This window comes from Amphiprion ocellaris, chromosome 6 (genome assembly GCF_022539595.1).
Source record: "Amphiprion ocellaris isolate individual 3 ecotype Okinawa chromosome 6, ASM2253959v1, whole genome shotgun sequence".
Taxonomy (NCBI): Eukaryota; Metazoa; Chordata; class Actinopteri; family Pomacentridae; genus Amphiprion; species Amphiprion ocellaris.
In genome coordinates this window covers 35143333-35160738 of record NC_072771.1, presented here as the reverse complement: position 1 = coordinate 35160738, position 17406 = coordinate 35143333, and the positions used below count along the sequence as shown (strand labels likewise).

General features: G+C 37.5%; 1 protein-coding gene across 1 annotated transcript; it reads right to left on the bottom strand.

Moving 5' to 3' along the window:
- Nucleotides 1-448: 448 nt before the first annotated feature.
- On the bottom strand, nt 449-14466 carry ptgs1 (prostaglandin-endoperoxide synthase 1). The gene is made up of 11 exons (XM_023288126.3): nt 14359-14466; nt 14179-14259; nt 11922-12038; nt 11359-11499; nt 9840-9983; nt 9587-9768; nt 9011-9094; nt 7613-7859; nt 5751-6037; nt 3968-4115; nt 449-3096 (listed from the first exon to the last, which is right to left on the bottom strand). The coding sequence occupies exons 1-11, from the start codon at nt 14363-14365 to the stop codon at nt 2750-2752; spliced, it is 1785 nt and encodes a 594-aa protein (XP_023143894.2). The 5' UTR covers nt 14366-14466; the 3' UTR covers nt 449-2749.
- Nucleotides 14467-17406: the final 2940 nt, after the last annotated feature.

Below are 17406 nucleotides of genomic sequence, written 5' to 3'. Positions count from 1 at the left end.
TGTTAGCAGGACGAAGTACTCAGATCATTTACTGAAGCAGAAAAGAAACAATAAAGCATGAAATCACAAGTAAAAGCCATTCAAAATGTTAAATCAGAGTAAAGAACAATAATCAGCAAAACATACTTTAATTATGAAAATTAAAGTTGCTCAATGCAGGAGATTGTTATAGTGTTATATATTATATGATAAAATTATTATAATTCAAGTATTTATGTAAAAGCAGGATCTTATGGCTCATTATATTTGTTTTATGGGACTGCAGCCAAATAACATTTTTTTTCATTATGGTGATTTTTTTTTCTTGTCTTGCAAAACAGTGATTTGGTTTGTAAAATTTTTAAAAATTCAAAAATAACAACACAGTGTCTGTGTAAAATGCACTTAGAATATTTAAAAGAAGACGCAGCAAATAAGCTGGAACAATAAAAGTCTATTTATTTTAACAGCCAGCAGGGGGCGAAACCTCTGTTTGCAAAGAGAAGTCACACTGCATAGAAGTCAATGAAAAAACGACTATTTCTCACTTGATTTGTTACCTCAGTAAACGTTTTCCTAACGACTTCATGGTCTCAGTCACTAGTTTCATGTCATTTTCAAGTCAGCAAGGTGCTCATTTAGTAAACTATGGTGTCATTTGCAGTGAAGTATATGATACCGCTTGCTGTTTTAGGAGCTGTCTACCTTGTTGCTGAAAAGTTGCAACTAGTTTGTCATATATAATGTCCTCAAGTTTTCTGTGACATCCAACAATTACTCTTCATATTTCAAGAATTAAAAATAGAGGCTTCATAACTGTAAACTGTCTGCAAAACAACAGATATGTTGACCTTTTATAAACAGTGTTATGGAAAGCAAGCTTTCTCAATAAAATGCTTACATACAGCACCTTTAATGAATGATCTAATCAGTTGTCCCTCATATTACTAGAGGTAATGTATGTGGCACAGCAGTTTTTGTGCCAGACCACATCGTTAGATAGATCAAAAGCTGTAACCACAAAATTTAAACATGAAACACGGAAGTAAAAATATCACATCTTAGCATCTTAACATCTTGGGCCAAAACCACAGTGTGAATTTGTTTCTCACAAGAAGAAACTCTGCATCCTGTCAGTCAGTAAGTACAAATTAGTGCTCAGGTAACACAATCATATGCTGGTGTTACAATATTCTTGACATGAAACACACACAGACACACTCACTGTTTGTTTCAACAAACTCGGTGACAGCATTTCTAGGCTTTCACTAAAACAGACTGACCTGCAGTTATGTCGTGCTTCCGTTTATCTTGCATTGCAACTGTTTAAATGTTTGATATGAATAGTTGTACTGAAGATTTATGACGGATCTAAATTAGTCGGGAAAATGTCTCTGATATAATTTATTTATAGTAGAGATCATTATAGATTACAATACTGAGCATTTGAAAAAGACAATATTAGTTATGCACAGGGTTACAAAAAAAAGAAAGAAAAAGAAATGTGCAGAAAACTACAGTAGAAAATTTGATGGCGTCAAACCAAGCTATCAGTGATACTAATATTTTAATATTAAGCAACACGTGTAAAGAGTTATTTGATTGTGAGAAACTTATACATAACAAACACTTTTAGCTGACAGAATGTAGACATATTTTATTATTAATTTAAACTGGCAGACCACTTATCAATAATGTGTATAGTTTATCTGTGTTTTTATTAAGGGGCAGGAAGTAACAGCTTTTCTACTACCTGTTCTGGTTTTGCTCATAAAATGTGTACAAGGAAATGAAATAATGTTTTGTGTAGAATCACTGTGACATGAAGTGAATTTATAACTCTACTGAGCAGTTCATAGTTAAACTGCCCCAATCACTGAACTGCTATTAGGCTGTCTGACCTATATTATCATGTTAAAGGGAAATAATGAACTGAACTCTGTGCGACTCTCCATTGAGGAAAATTTAATACGTTGCAAGGTAAATATTGATGGGACTCCACTAACAACTAAAATAACACAAACATGTTTCCAAAAAAATTAAATTAGAAGACTAAAGAAACAAAAAACAAAAAAAATCATCTTTGAATTGTGACAGAAATTTTTTAACTCAGGAATTTTTTAAACCAAATTTACAAAAACAAATAATTTAAAATAAATTAAAAATTAATTAAATAAGAAATTCAGTGTTTTATTTTTCAAAATAAAAAAAAAGAATAAACATAAAACCTCAATCAAATTCAAATCTAAATTTTCCATTTCAAGATATATCTAATTTTAGGTTGCCTGAAAAAAAACGGTTGTGAAAGGTATTTTAAAATTCTAACTAATAAGTCTGTTTGTTCCTTGCACATCAGACAGATTCCTTGAACTAGAGTTAGATTAATGGTGGCTGCAGTCCTTTTAGGTGAGCTACTTCTGTCAACTGACAATAATAATGACACATAGAGGTACAAGTATGACAAAGAAAACACATAAGCACATACAAGCTACTGACAAAAATGAGTATTTTCAAGGTTCAGGGGACGTTTATTTCAGTTAACACAGTGATTACCAAATGAAATGAGTTTTCAGCTGTATTTTTTGGAGGTAGACCTGCTCAAAAGTACAGTATCTTACTACTGCTGGCGGGATGAAAGCCGCTGGATTTTCACATGTAGTATTAAAATAGCCTTTTCTCCCCTGACAACAATACACCTGGTCTGAGTAGATCTGTGACAGAATCATCATGAAGTGATAGATTAAGTCACAGATCAGCAGGTGATTATTCATCAAAGTTCAGACGACACTTTCCTTTTTACCTCCTCCTCATTTCGTGGGACGTGGAAGTCCACATATGGACACCACTTGGTGTTGAGACACACCAGCTTCTTCAAAGTGGAGGTTCTGACGATGTTAAAGCCTGTCTCTCCTCCGAAGGTGCTGGGCTTCCAGTACTCAGGGGAGCAGATGGGGTTTCCCAGCAGGCCTTTCAGGGAGAAGGGAGCACCCATCTCCACCATGCTCTCACCAAATATGCCGTCAGGACGGGCTTTCTCCAGCAGGACGCCGGGGTAAAACTCCAGAGCATCTATGTCTCCATAGAGTTCCTCTAAGCGTCGAGCCATTTCTGAGTCATCTGTTTGGAAAAGACTAAATTAAGTAATAGATTCTTTTCTGTTGTAACACCACTGTCTAACAGCTTACTTTGAATGTACAGGGCAAAAAAGAGCCCAATGAGGGAGGCCACCAAGACACCTAAGACTACTGTGAAGTTACCAGCTAGTATCCACCACCATGCTGTACGGTTGGGATGGTGTGCAGCGTTTGGTGTCTGCTAAACTTGATGCTATGTGTCCCAAACAACAAGCAGATGGAGGAAAGCTCTATTTTAGTCTCATCAAATCAAAGAACCTTCTTCCAGTTGACTCCAGAGTCTCCGATATGCCTTCTGGCAAATTCTAGTTGAGTCTTAATATAAACTTTGTAAAACAGTGGCTTCTTTCTTCTGTCACTCTCCTATATATCTCTGACTGGTGAAAAATCAAGGTGAACAGCTACACAGTCTCTCTCTTTTCTGTAACTTTTTTGCTGAGTTGCTTGGAGGGTTATTTTGTCTTCTAGTTATATCCAGGTTGGTTACTAGGGCCTATTATCCTAGCTTGCTAGCTTCTACAGTTGGTGTTGAATGTTTTGAAGGACCAGACAACAGTACATTGCAAACACTATGTGGGCTCACTGAAAAACATCTGATATCATCAGCTATGACGTACTTCAGTTTGCGGTGGACCACAGAAGTTAACAGGCCATCTTCTAGTCATGCAGGAACCTTAATGAGCACCACAGGAGACAACAGTCCATGCTCCAACCCAGAGGCATTACAATTAGATCATAATTTATATTTCCTGACAAAGATGGGAGGAAAACTGCCTACAACCACTTAGGACCTTACATGCATGTGTGAGTGATAACAAAAGGAGCGTGCTTATGTTTATATCTCATCTGCTTACCAGTGAATTCATTAAAAGACTTGTATGGCTTCAAGTTAAACTTCTTCCTGTATTCATTGAAAGGCTGCACACGAGCAGCTCTGGACTCTCTGATGACCATTTCTGCCACTTTAAGCACCATTTGATGAGAGTTGCGACCTCCTCCTATCTGAAAAACAGAAAAAACAGTTATTACAGTGTTATTCTGATAAGAACTAGCAACAGGTAGCAACAACCAGTGGTCTGCACTGAGCGTCTTATAAGTCAGTAGGCAGAAATAATACTTAGGGTGTATCTCAGGATGCGGAAAGATGTTATCTGTGAATACAATCTCTCGTTTGATTTTAGGAAGTAACTGTGAGGGGAAGTTCACATTAATGTGGCTGTCTTTAGAAACATAGTGGCTTAGTGGTTCTGAAAATGTGCTGTGCATCATCACCATAGTCTGCATAAACTGAATGTGCTTCATCTTTATTTACAGGTTCAACGAATAGTCTCTATACTTCCCTGTTAATGACCTGTAAAGCTACAAGTTAGATGACTTTGACATATCATAACTTGGCATGTGCGTGGCAAAACATTGACTGAAAGATGTTTCATGAAAAATGTTTGCATGCAGAGGTTTAAGCAGTTTAGCAATGAGACTGTAGCTGCATAAAACACTTTAAGGTGATAAAGAAAACTTCCTCTGTGACATTTCCTGTTATATAATTCTATGTGATACATGCAAGCCGAATGAAATTAACATCAACCTTTTGGCAGTCATGTCACAAACACAATTTAATCACCTTTTTTCTGCAGATTTCCAGTTAAAAACATATCAACAAGTGTTTTAAATATATTGTAGAGGTACTCAGTAGTGTAACTTAGAAGCAGACAGCATGTTGCAACAACACTGACAGTCAAACCAGTGTTTGAGACATTTGGTGGTGAGACTATGTGCTGGGAACTAAAGACAAGACGTGTTCTTGTTTTGTTAGGAGGAGAGTGTAGCTGGAAATATACTGTGGGTTGTTGCTCAAACGTCTGTGGCTCTTGTGTGGCGAGCTGCTTTTCTCAGGAGATGTCTTTTCAATTTGAGCATCAAAAATCTGAGTGAAAACACCAGAAATTCAAAGAAAGTTAACTTAGCTGAAGAGATTTATCGACAGAGGCACAATGCGGCAAAGCAGGAAACACATGCTTCATCTGAACATCCACTGAAGCTTCAGTTTCATTAATGGGACAAAAATGCAGCAAAAAACATTTAATCTGAATCACTGAGGAGGCTGATACGTCCTTATGTTCACAAATGCAGCAAACATAAAGCCATGTTTTAATCATGTTTTCTATAATTAAATTAAGTTTTCGCTGGAGCTCTTTTTATTCGGCCTATAGTGCCCTTCATACCAACCCACCTGTAGAAATAGAAGTCACATGCTATTTATAGTAGTGACGGCAAACATGCAATTATTTCTTAATATATTTGAAATTTGATTTAAATTGGCTTGAAAACTCCACTTGTGTGCATCAACAATTGCTTTAAGCATTGTTGGTTCAGAATGAAGATAACCGGGGGCCACCACATAACCAAATATTGTAAAATATAAAATTTCCCTTCATGGTTTTGGATGTTTGTCTCAACTGTGAGGATTTGTATGCTGTAAAAGACAACACTTAGTTCAAGTTAATCTCAGCAGGATATTAAATATTCTGTCCCAGGACTAGTTTTACCTAGATACATGTCTGATATCAGTGGGTTTTTAGTTTCATTTTGCAAATCTGTTATTATTCGTACTGCTAGAATTTGATTCTTGTATATTACCTGCCCTGCAGGCTGCCGAGAGAAAGCATCCACCAGCTTCTCCACACCGTAATGCATGAGGAGGGAGGTGTTGTATAGAAACTGAGAGTACGGGATTTCCTCTCCGTCGATGAGGAAGCTGTCAGGCATCAGTGGGTGCCAGTGGTAGAGCTGGCAGAACTCCAGGGCGATGCGATTGCTGTACTGGAAACGTACGCTGAAGAGCAGCGAAGGGTCGAACTTCAGCTTCAGCAGGTAGCCGCTCAGGTGCTGCACATACTCTTCTATTATGATGTTAATGATCTCACCTGGAGGAAAAAATGTACCATCAGCTCATGTGAAAAAGTCAGCTAAGTCAGTGAACTAAAAGAAAACATTTCAAGAAGGTAGAAGAACATTTAAACAGATCATATACCTCTTTGCACCCGTTTCTAAATGGCTATATGACACATGGATTGGATAAAATAGCACTCGTGTACCGGAACACATTTTAGATATATGAGGCCCTAAATACGTGCATACAGTGTTTAGTAGTGACAGATGTACAGTATATTTCTATGGTCAAATCTTGCATCACAGCAGGATAAACAGTGTATAATCTGCACAGAGCAGGACACTTTCAATATAAAGTGAACGTTGTATTTGAGGGAGAAAATTTGAAAGGCAGCATAAAAACTAGCAAAAATTCTGCAGAAATGCATGTGTGGTTATTGCGATCACACATGCTTCAGGCGTACGTTTGTCCGTCTGTTTGTCTGTCTGTTTGTCTGTCTGTTTGCAACATTATTAAAAAACAGATTAAAGGAGCTGGATGAAATTTTCATGGAAGGTCAGAAATGACACAAGGACCACCTCATTAGATTTTGGCAGTGATGCAGCTTATAGTCTGGATCCATGGATTTGTTAAAGATTTCTGTATTATTACCAGCTAGCAGCACGGCGTCACTGTAACTATGACAACAAGTGAACACTATGTCAGATGCCTGCTGATCACATGATTGCGATCCTACTGCAAATCAACCAGTGTGGACTTATCGGGACTTATCTGTCAGAAATGATACAAGAAACAACTGATTAAATTGTGGGGGTGTTTCTGAGTCCCATCAATTCCCGCCGCTCACTACATATTTAGGTCACGTGATTCTGTACGTGACATAACGTCACATGTATAACACACGCCTGTGCTCAGCGCAAGGTCATTTTGTTTGTGGGTACATCTATATAAAATGGCCACAATATATGCTGCCATGATTTCTGATCATCAATAAGTAATAAACAAATATTGCATTCCTAAAAAAAATGCCCCATCTCTGACAATGCCATATGGGGGAATGGACAGCCTTGAGAGAGTACTGCACTCTCTGAGTGCTTTTCTAGTTTTATATAAATTGTTCATGTTCTATTTTGGATGTTGCTTGTCATACTTTATCAAGCTTTTTTTCCTGTTTACCAGCATTTTGCCTGTTTTGCTACTAATACAGCACTTCCTTTTTCTGGTGGTTTTAATCTAAATTCTGGCGATGGGACAGCACTTGAGAATCAGCACTTTAATATTGATGCTAATTTATGTGCACTGACCCTGAACAACATGCACACAAACCATAATATTGGAAAAAATAATACCTGACCTGTCAGGAGATCACCAGAGTCATTGAGATACATCAGCTGGGACCATTAATAACCTTACATGTTATTATATCAATTCAAAATTGAAAAATTTTACCGGAGAAATGGTGATTTTGACCTGCTTCATCAACCAGGGTCCATGTATGTATGTATAAAGCCACAGCACCAGTGTTACGAAGGTCAGTTCTACACTGTATCCACCTGTAGACAGCCTTTAAAGGAGCTGTTAATAAGAAATTTAAGTGGCTTTTTCTCACCAATGATAATGAGTCTGGTGGTCTGGAAAAGCTGCTCATCATCCCAGCTGGGATGTTCGGCCTTCAGGATGTCACAGACTCTGTTGTGCTCCCTCAGCCATATGGTGGCGTACATGGTGAGGCCCGGCAGGAGGCCGAATACCTCCTGACCAATGGCCAGGCGCCGCTCTGCTGGGAAGCCTTCAGGGTAAACCATGTGCACAGGGACCTCAGATACTGTAGGTGGGTACATCTCACCATTTACCATCTGCAGAACATGAACCATGAATCCTTTTAGTTAGTTTAAATGATTTCAAGCCCCTTGAATATTTGAATATCCCATTTCCTTTATTGTATTTTTTATAAAGTCAACTAACCATTGCCAAGGTCTGCTTTTTTGTGCCCCAATGCAAGTCATGTTAAATTCAAAGGCAGATCTGATGTGTTTTGTGTATGAACAACATCCTGAAGCAGTGACTTTAAGATAAAGACTGTGGTAAGTATCTTAAACTCCCATTACACCACGAGGCCTTTTTCAGAGGCAAGATAATCACCATGTCAACGATATGGCCTTTCTTTTCTCTCTTTTAACCACTATCACTGTTATCTGGATAATGTAACATGAAATTCTCAGACGTTAAAATGACACAGGATTAAAAAGTCATTTAAGGAGAAGACAGTTGTGGGGTGATGTGACTTATGGAGAGGTAAATTTAAGGTTGGCATTGATCCAAAATGTATTAGATGTTTTGAGAGCACAGAATAATTGTTGTTGTCACTTTTCACTTTCAAAATAAACAGTTTCTGAAAGAGAAGATTGAGATAATTTCCTGATAAGTTCAGCATGTAAGGAAATATGTTTATCTGTTTTTGCAAATTGATTCCACTCTTCTGTCTCTACAACAGATAAATCTGCAGCTTAGCATATCTTAGCATAGCTTCTCATTAAAACTGAAAATGTTGGTAAACTGTTCACCTATAAGTATCTGTACAGTCCATTAATTCACATGTTAAACATTAGTTTAATCTGTATAAGAGCAGTTAACTAAACTGGCTAGCTAGCTGGCAAAGCTAACTATCTGCTGGCTCTAGCTAGCAAGCTTAGCAGCAGTAAATGTGCAAAATATCAGTTTAACATCGGTGTTTTAGTAGGAATTTTTAAAAAAAAATTAGATGTAGTGTTCTTTTCTGCAAACTTTAGAGGTGCTGGAAGACCATTCTTTTCATGTTCAGGTTGTGGCAGGCTAGTTGTTGCTATGTTTACAGTCCTCATGCTAAGCTAAGCTAAGCTAACAGTCTGCTACAGTGAAATTTGTTTTTTTGTTTCTTTACATACTTGAATTTTAGATCCAAACACAAAAAATCAAGGCAGATGTTGACGTTATATTTCTCAAAACATTTTAGCTATTTCTTTATTACCTGATATTTCAGTTTTCCATCTTTATGAAGCCGAAGTTGATGTTGTCTATCGAGGTCGTCTCCATAGATGTTGCTTGCATCTACCTGGTGAGTAAGATTTTTAAAAATGCACGTGTTTGGTACTAAATTCAGTTAACAATCGACCACACAGACAATTAACAAACCTAAATACGACAGACAAGCATGACTGATGCTTACTTTTTAAAATTTTTTTTTACAGATTCTAGTCAGAGCAAACACTTTAAGTTTGGAGACTTTTAAATGGTTGTTTAATCAAGTAGGTTTCATTAAAAATCACAAATTTAAGCTTAGATTTGATTATTTTTTCCAAACATAATGGCTCATCCCAGGTGAATAGTTTACCAATCATATAAGAGATTAAAATACAATGATTATCCTTGTTTTTACTGTTTTAGGCTCTAAAAAATAGTGAATTTTGGTGATTTTTTTTTAAAAAAGCAACAACATGTAATCCTGCTGGTGGGTTTTAGGGCTCAAAGGGTTAATTGTTTAGGCCTAGTTAAATTCACCTTGCACATGGCTGCTCAATGCAAAATCAGTCAGTTTGTATCTCACCCCGTGTCCTAGGGCCTTGGTGAAGCCTACTCTAACTTCATGCTTTGTCTTGAAGAACTGGTGGGTGAAGTGTTGAGCCATGAAGGCAAACATCAGATTGGTCCCCTGAGGATCCGGCCTAAACTTCTGTCTCCTGAAAAACTTCTCAGCCAACTCTTTGGCATCAGGAAGAACAGGTTTTCCTGCAGAGAAAGAACCATTTGAAGCCTTCCTCAGGAGGTCTGTGGTCTGTGTTCGGCTGTGTAGGGCTCACCTTTAGTTCCCATAGGCAGCGGGCAGTCTTCAGGTACAGCAGGGAGGAGTCGGGTGTAGTAGGAGATGTTGTAGTAGGACTCCCAGCTCAGGTATCCATATTTGGTGTTGTAGGTCGGAGGGCTTGGAATAAGGTCACTTCTGACTTTGGGAAACAGTGATAAATAATACTAGTTTATTACAAACGTCTTTATTGTGTATGTCACATAACCTTTCAATGGACTAATGGGGCAAAAATAACAAAACTGAGAGGTTGAAGGCCTGCAGTCGAAACTAAGAGACAAGCACAATCTTTATCTTATCACCCTGCAATATGATCACCAGCTCACCAAGGATCTTCTCACAACATTTTGGAAGGTAATCACAGGTGTTGCTAATGACATTAATGGAGGTTCTGTTATATTTAAATGCAAAAAAATCAGTTAATGTGATCTGTACCAGCTGTGTTTACCTGCAACTTCATGTCAAAATAGCCACTGTGAAAAAGGTCTATTAATTGAGTCAGCCAAAGAATTCAAATTCCTACTTCAGCAACCCATTTGATGTGCAATTGACTTGTTAGCATCCCTAGACTAATTATTAACAGCACAACGCTAGTCATTTACATTGCTAAGAAACATTATGGAAGGCGAAAATGTCAATTTCTTTGATTATTTATTTTACAATCACTTGTAAAAACCTGGAATCAACATGTGCAACATTTTTCCCACGTGTGTTACCAAACTTGAAAAAAAAATTGTGACTCTATATACCATAGATATTTTACTACTGAGCTTTTTAATTTGTTTCCATACCTTGCTTCATGTAAACACTGCCTGCAGTTCAGCAGAACAGTCCCTGTATATTTTACATGTTTGCTTGTTCATACCCTTCTTGTGCACTAAAGTGACTAAAAGTAAGACATTTCAGAGGCTGGAGGCCTGCACTGAAAACTGAAAAGACACACAGGAGCTCTGTGTTTTCACTCTGCTATAGATCAAAGTACCAAAGTGCACATTGACACATTCAGATTTTTAAAAAGAAAATCATGAATAGTAAAACAAGATTACAAAGGAAACAAAAGTTACAGTCAAGTTTTTATTTTATGTGACTCATCTTGTAAAATGATGGCAGATTATTCACTGCAAGGCCTCTAAGGTCCTTTTCACACATACACAACTTTTTTAAAAAGCAGCTTTTTCTATGCGTTTTGATCTTTTGTTAACATGCAACAGCATTTCAGGTTGCCACAAACTGAGCTCTTAGGAAAACTAAGGTGAAGATTTTCAAAAACTGTGTTTGGAGCAGTGACCTTTGGAAACAGTGACTGGTTTCGATGCATGAGACAAAGTCATTCTGAGAGATTTTCACATTGAGTGTCGCGCAGATTTTACTGCAGATCACAGCAGACATCATCTAAACCAGCTGTGAACTCAGCAATGTTCATAAGCAAATTACAGAAGAACTGCAGTAAATGGTGGGTACGAGTTGAGTAATTAGCTCTGGTTGGCTTGTTTGGGGGTTTTAATCGTTTCACCAACCTGTCAGCACTAATCTCATGAAGGTGTCTCGCAGGAAAGAGTTGTTGATGAAGTTCCAGAACCACTGGAAATGAGTGAGGATGAAGTGGACCACGGAGGGGCTGGGCTTCAGCAGGAGGCGAACTCTGGTCCACAACTCCGCTAAAGATCAAGAAAAATCTTGTTTTTGCACCATTTGATCAACACTTATGCTCAGTAAATAATGGCTTTATAAATGGATAATAATTCATTTATTCATCTTTTCTAGATCAGTTTTAACCATTAGAACTCTTTGGCAGGTGTTCATTTCCCATTAAAATAACACTTGTATCTTTTCACTCTTTAGTTGATCAGGAAGTAGATTTTACGTTAGGTTAGCTGCAGAACAGCTTTACGTTTTGTTGTTTCATTTACTCTGGCATCCTGCCATATGTGTCTGCTGGAGGTGTCTCCTGAACAGAAGTTTCAAGGTACTGTGTGTTTGCCATGAGCACTTCCTCATATGTTTCTTTGTGCACAGATGGGCGCAGATGCAAATAGCACAGGAAGACAAAGACAAGGACACAAAGACAGTCTGTACTTACGAACGGTGCAGTTTTCTCCATAGAAGCCGGTGCGAGTGCAGTCACACTGGTAGCTGTCTGTACCGAATCGCACACACACTCCTGAGTTCTGACAAGGGAAATAACAGCAGGGATTCACTGCAAACCAGAAAAGAGATTGTTGTTTTTAATATGAATGAATGATGGGTAGAATGTAGCTCCTTGTAAACTAAACAAAGTCGGTGTTTAAGTGTGGTCAGTCAGGTTGCACTGGAATGAAGACGGATAATCTTAATATAAAAACATCTGTATAAAGTGACTGTCCAGGGTTACGGTTAACAGCAACTACATAATACATAAAATGATCACAAAGACATTCAGAACAGCTAAAAAGAATAGCAAAGCCACCAAAAAGATGCATAAAATGGTAGAAGAAAATGTAGCAAAATGACCACTGAGATGCAAAACAAGTATTAAAAGAAACACAAAACTGCGACAGAGATGCAAAACCACCACAAAGACAGAAAATGGCTAGAAAGAGATGCAAAACAGCTACAAAGACACACAAAAGGGGGACAAGTGTCAAATAGCTCCAAAGATACAGAGAACTACTATCAAGATATATAAATAAATATGACATAAAGACAAAAATTAGTATTACTTAGTATTACAAAAATGCAAACATTTGTGGCGTTTCCTTGAACGCTATAACTGAGGGGCCTCTGAGCAAAATTTTTCACCCACTGAGTGAAACTACGCTGCTTAAATAAAGGTCAGAAAGTGTTTTTGCATTTGAATTTTCTCACAGAACCCAGTCTCTTTCCTCTCTAACTAAAATTTGTGCAGAAAGTTGACACTGTCTGCACCCACCAGCCCCTCAGTGTATCTTTAGCACTCGCTTCAATAAGGCTTCCTGTTCTCCCTTCACACTTACAGAAGTTCTTTGAGATAATGCAGCATTTTCTTCCTCATCAGTTGCGAACAAGAGAACAGATAAGCAGCCCGCATGAAAAGCGAATACATAATACAAATGAGAAAGTGATAAATGTTGGTTGTGTCATGGACCCTGGAAGCAGACAGACTCAAATCCAGTCTAAGTCTGAGCAGCGTGAGATGCTTTCCTTTGATATGATCAGAATTACATCCACTGAGGGATAAAGCCAGCTCCAAATGAGGTAAAAGCCTTGTAGAATATCAAATGTAATCTCTAATCTGTAGCTTAAATACATCAGACTAAAGCAGTGTCATTGACATCATCAAGCATCATAGTGATCCTCTAAATGAACTGGTTATCTATAACAGGTCTAAAGAGGCTCATCTTTCATCTGAGACCTAAAAAAAAATTATGGGTGTCATCATAGAAGTGGTCAAATCTAAGAAAAGATAATATTCAGCTTGAGTCCGACTATAACAACCCAATAAATCTGTTTAGTAAGGATTATGGAAGTAATTCAGTCCTTTTAAAGTGCATTTATTCAAGTACTTTGATGTGAGCAGCGTATAGCAGATAATTTCCATTATTTTTAAGAAAATCTAGGTAGATTGGCTAGAAAAATCAACAGTATCTTAAGTATGCTAGTGAAATGTTGGGCCACAACATGCTGTCACTTCAGTTCATCCAATAAATATTCCCTCATTTGGTGTTTTGATGATTATGACGAAGTGTGCCGTCAAACACATCAATCCAAAATGTCAGATGGGCGTTCAGTTTAGTTGAGATCTGGTGACTGTGAAAGTCACAGCATCAGATTCACACCATTTTCAACCTCATCCTCCCATCAGGATAGAAATGTTTCATGTTCAGATGATAAATGTGATCATTCTAAGGGGACAAGTGGAAGCAAATCATACCAGCAAAGTGTCCCCAACAGCAGAACAGAGCCACTGGATGTCATCACAGTTGGGGTCAAAGGGTTCGGGTTTTTCCTTTAATTTGTCACCCACCTATACATCTGTTGCTAAGGACCGTTACTATGCAAGCTGGAGACTAGAGATCCACATTATATGATGACAACATGCCAAAAATAGGAGAGTAGATGCTGCTTTAGGTAAAAGTAAAACAATCAACATTCCTTATTTCTGAATTATGTGATAAATATTGAAAACTTTCACCTAAATGTTGAATTCACAGCGTCTCACTTTTTTGTTTTTCGATTAATTAGCTTTATAAACTGGAAAGAAAGAACCACATAAGTCTGGCACCATTGAACACATAAATAATTACTACAGTCTCAAACAAAATTATGACAAGAGCAGTTTAAGTGCATGATAAATATAAGAAATATGACAAAAAACTTACCGACACTTGAGTCACCAGCACATGATGAGCTCTCCAGCAGCATCAGGTTAATAAACACCCAGACTGAGAAGAAGCTAAAGTCTATTTAATAGAGAAAAAAAGACAACTTAATATCAATATGATGTTTTAAAAAATGAAATCCTGTGGGAAAATGCTTAATTATATAATTTTAGGACTCACCTTTCATGTTTATACAGATTAAATTAAATTAGTAAAATGTTGTTTCACAGTGTTATTTGAGAAATAAAGGAAGGTTCCTCTCTCCATATAACAGCTGAGGCCTGCTGGTGGTCGACTGGCTTTATAAGATCAACAGAATGGGCGTTAACACGGCTTCCTCCACTTCCTCCATTTAGTCTTCAGTAGATATTTAAAGAAAACTTGCTGCAACTGCATTAAAATGTCTTACTTTAATAAATTTTATCTGCAACTGGTGGACAAATTGTTTGCAAAATTATGTTTAAATGCATTTAGTGAGTTAAAAAAAAAGTCAGTGCTGTTGCTTAAGTGTCATTCAAATTGTAAGAGTGAAGGGAAATAATGGCAGGTGGAGGATAAAGGAGAAAGTGCTTTATCTCCACCTGCTGGCAAATTACTATAACATCACTTATTATACGAACTTCAACACTAATGTCTGGATTCATCTACTTAAGATTATTCTTTGCATTTTCTCACTTTCGCACTTCAATTATTATTATTATTATTATTATTATTATTATTATTATTATTATTATTATTATTATTATTATTATTATTATTATTATTATTATTATTATTATTATCCAACAGCCATCTTTTGTCATTTTAGCAGCTGAAACAATGAGGACGCACAACTTCAGGAAATATCATGAATCTCTAGACACATTTCATAGAAAATTCTTCTTTTAGAGCATTCCTTTGCATTTTCTCCCATGTAGAACCGATTAAACACGGAAAAATAAACAATCAGGCAAAAGTGGCATAAAATCTATTCAAGGTTTTCCAAACTGTAGAAAAGTAGCTTTAATAACATGTCAAAATTGCATTTGTTCACATTTAAAAGTTGTCAGTTATAGAGCTAAATGTGTAATGTTGATAAAGAGAGCTATCAGTCTCCCTGTATTTGTGGTTAAAGGATGTGTTTTCCCTTTATTTATTGTTATTATTTTTAGTTCTGTTTTTCAAAAGGAGGATTAAACAGAGCTGCCTATTGCCCTCGACAGGTTTTGTTTGTTGTACACAGAGGAAAACTTGTTAGAGGACTGAGCTCAGATGAAAACAACACAGACAGAGCCAAACACTGACACTCATGGTGCAGCAGAAAGGGGAAAGAAAATGCACAGAATTGTCCTTTTTTACCTGAACAGGAAGTAGAGGGAGGAGCTAAATCAGACACACCTGTGAGCTGAAAAATGGAGGGAAACAGTGAGTTGAGAGAGCTGAAATAAACAGAAGATCTAATCCAGTTTTTGTCAAGTTTACTTTAACATTGTGACCTGTAAAAGTGAACTGAGTGGCTTTGAATGAAGGATCTGGTTGGATTTGGACAGAAAGGAATTACTGACTGATCCTAGGAGCAGACCTGGATTCAACTTCTTCTTCAGCCTTCTCGGACTCTGGTGGATATCTGCATCTTTGTTGATCTCTCATTAAGATAAGTCTCCTTTTTTTTTACTAGTTTTCATGCTTCTCCTCTTCTGTTGCCTCGGTTTAATGTGCGCTATCCCTCTAATTTGCTGATGAAAGTGTCAGCTGAAATGTTTATTCCCTTTTGTAGCACCCGTTTTAAATATAAGACATGCCCCTCTGCTACACTGGGCTGACAATTAACCAGATTCACATCCTTCTGAAAATGTAGAGAAAGATTGAGCATTAAATTTGTGCCTGTTTGCAGCTAAAGAGGTTCTTTTTTCAAATGCTGAGCCTCTGATCTGTAACACCTTCCTACTGAGGCTTCATCTGAACCAAACCTATGTGAGATTTTTGCCTGTTGAAGTAACTTTCCTGCAAAATGTAGCAATTTCCAGATGATCCTGTTCCATCTTGGCGTGTTAATTGTTTTAAACTTTGTAAATTTGTTTTAAAAAATAAAATCATGACATTTAAAGTAATCCTACCTAGTAATCTACGTACTGAGGTACTGTCATCAGAAAGAATTGTGGCTTTAAAAAATGTGTTTTCTGACTGAAAATTCAGCTAAATTAGAGAAAATGCTTGTATTGGTTATAAAGATGGACTCGGGGAAATTAAGATTAAGATTTTTTGATGTTTTATTTCTGCATTAAGCAGTCTGAAGCAGGATAACAGCAGAAGCATTACAATCCTGTAGCTGATCAGTGTAATTTATGAATCAATCACACACAAACTGCAGAAGATTTTGTGTTTTTGGAATTGTATTTTTTTTTTCAATCCTGTTGATGTTTGGCCTCCCATGCAAATAGTGTTGCATGCTCTTATCTTATTTGTGTTTGAATATGTCACACAGTATAGATCTACAGAAATAGATGCTTTTTCTATCTGCTTGCTATAGATAAAACATCAGGATTGAGAAAGACTTAACGATGAATGAAAGAGCAAAGACAAAATGTTTTTGGGAATTAGCATAGATATTGTCCATAATTGTGTTTTGTACCAACTTAGACGATAAACAGGAGTATCTTTTTCTCAGTGCTGCTGGGTTTAGCCTCTTGAAGGTTTGTAAGTAAAAACTACACATCCATACATCACTCATTCAGTTGGTTTTCAAACCAGCCAGCCCACCGACGTCTGCAGCTTCAAACAGAAAACTGTATTTGAGTTACATTCTGCTTCCTAGACATGATCGATCTGAAAAAGAATGGGACGCATCAGGAACTAATTATCAAATCATCATTTCCCGCCTTACAAGTGCCTGAAAAGGCCTGGCATCTGTGCAGGGCTGGTAGACGTGCCGCTGGTTGCCATGGCGCTGTTGGTGCAGGCTGCAGGCCGAGGCTCGCTGCTTCCTATAGCATTCCTGGTAATTGAGATCAGATGCTCCTCTGAATGGAACCTGGACTGGGAGTAACCTGGAAGCATTTATTTTATGGAGAAGATGTTTAGTTAAGCCGTGCTCCCACTCTAAATGAGCCTCGGCCCGGCTCTGGTGATGAATACGATTGGTGAAAGCACTGAAGGCTGGTTCCTGACTTCTTCCTTCCCTCGGTTCGGGTTACAGATTAGCAGACTTCCTGTCCAGTTGTGGAACGAGCCAATCCGACTGACGGATCA

Excerpts from the sequence above, each read along its gene's own strand:
- ptgs1 (XM_023288126.3), bottom strand. Across the intron at positions 11,500-11,921 it reads TGGAGAAAACTGCACCGTTC|CGGAGTTGTGGACCAGAGTT; the intron begins GTAAGTACAGAC and ends CTTGATCTTTAG. Across the intron at positions 9,769-9,839 it reads GCTGCCTATGGGAACTAAAG|GAAAACCTGTTCTTCCTGAT; the intron begins GTGAGCCCTACA and ends CTTTCTCTGCAG.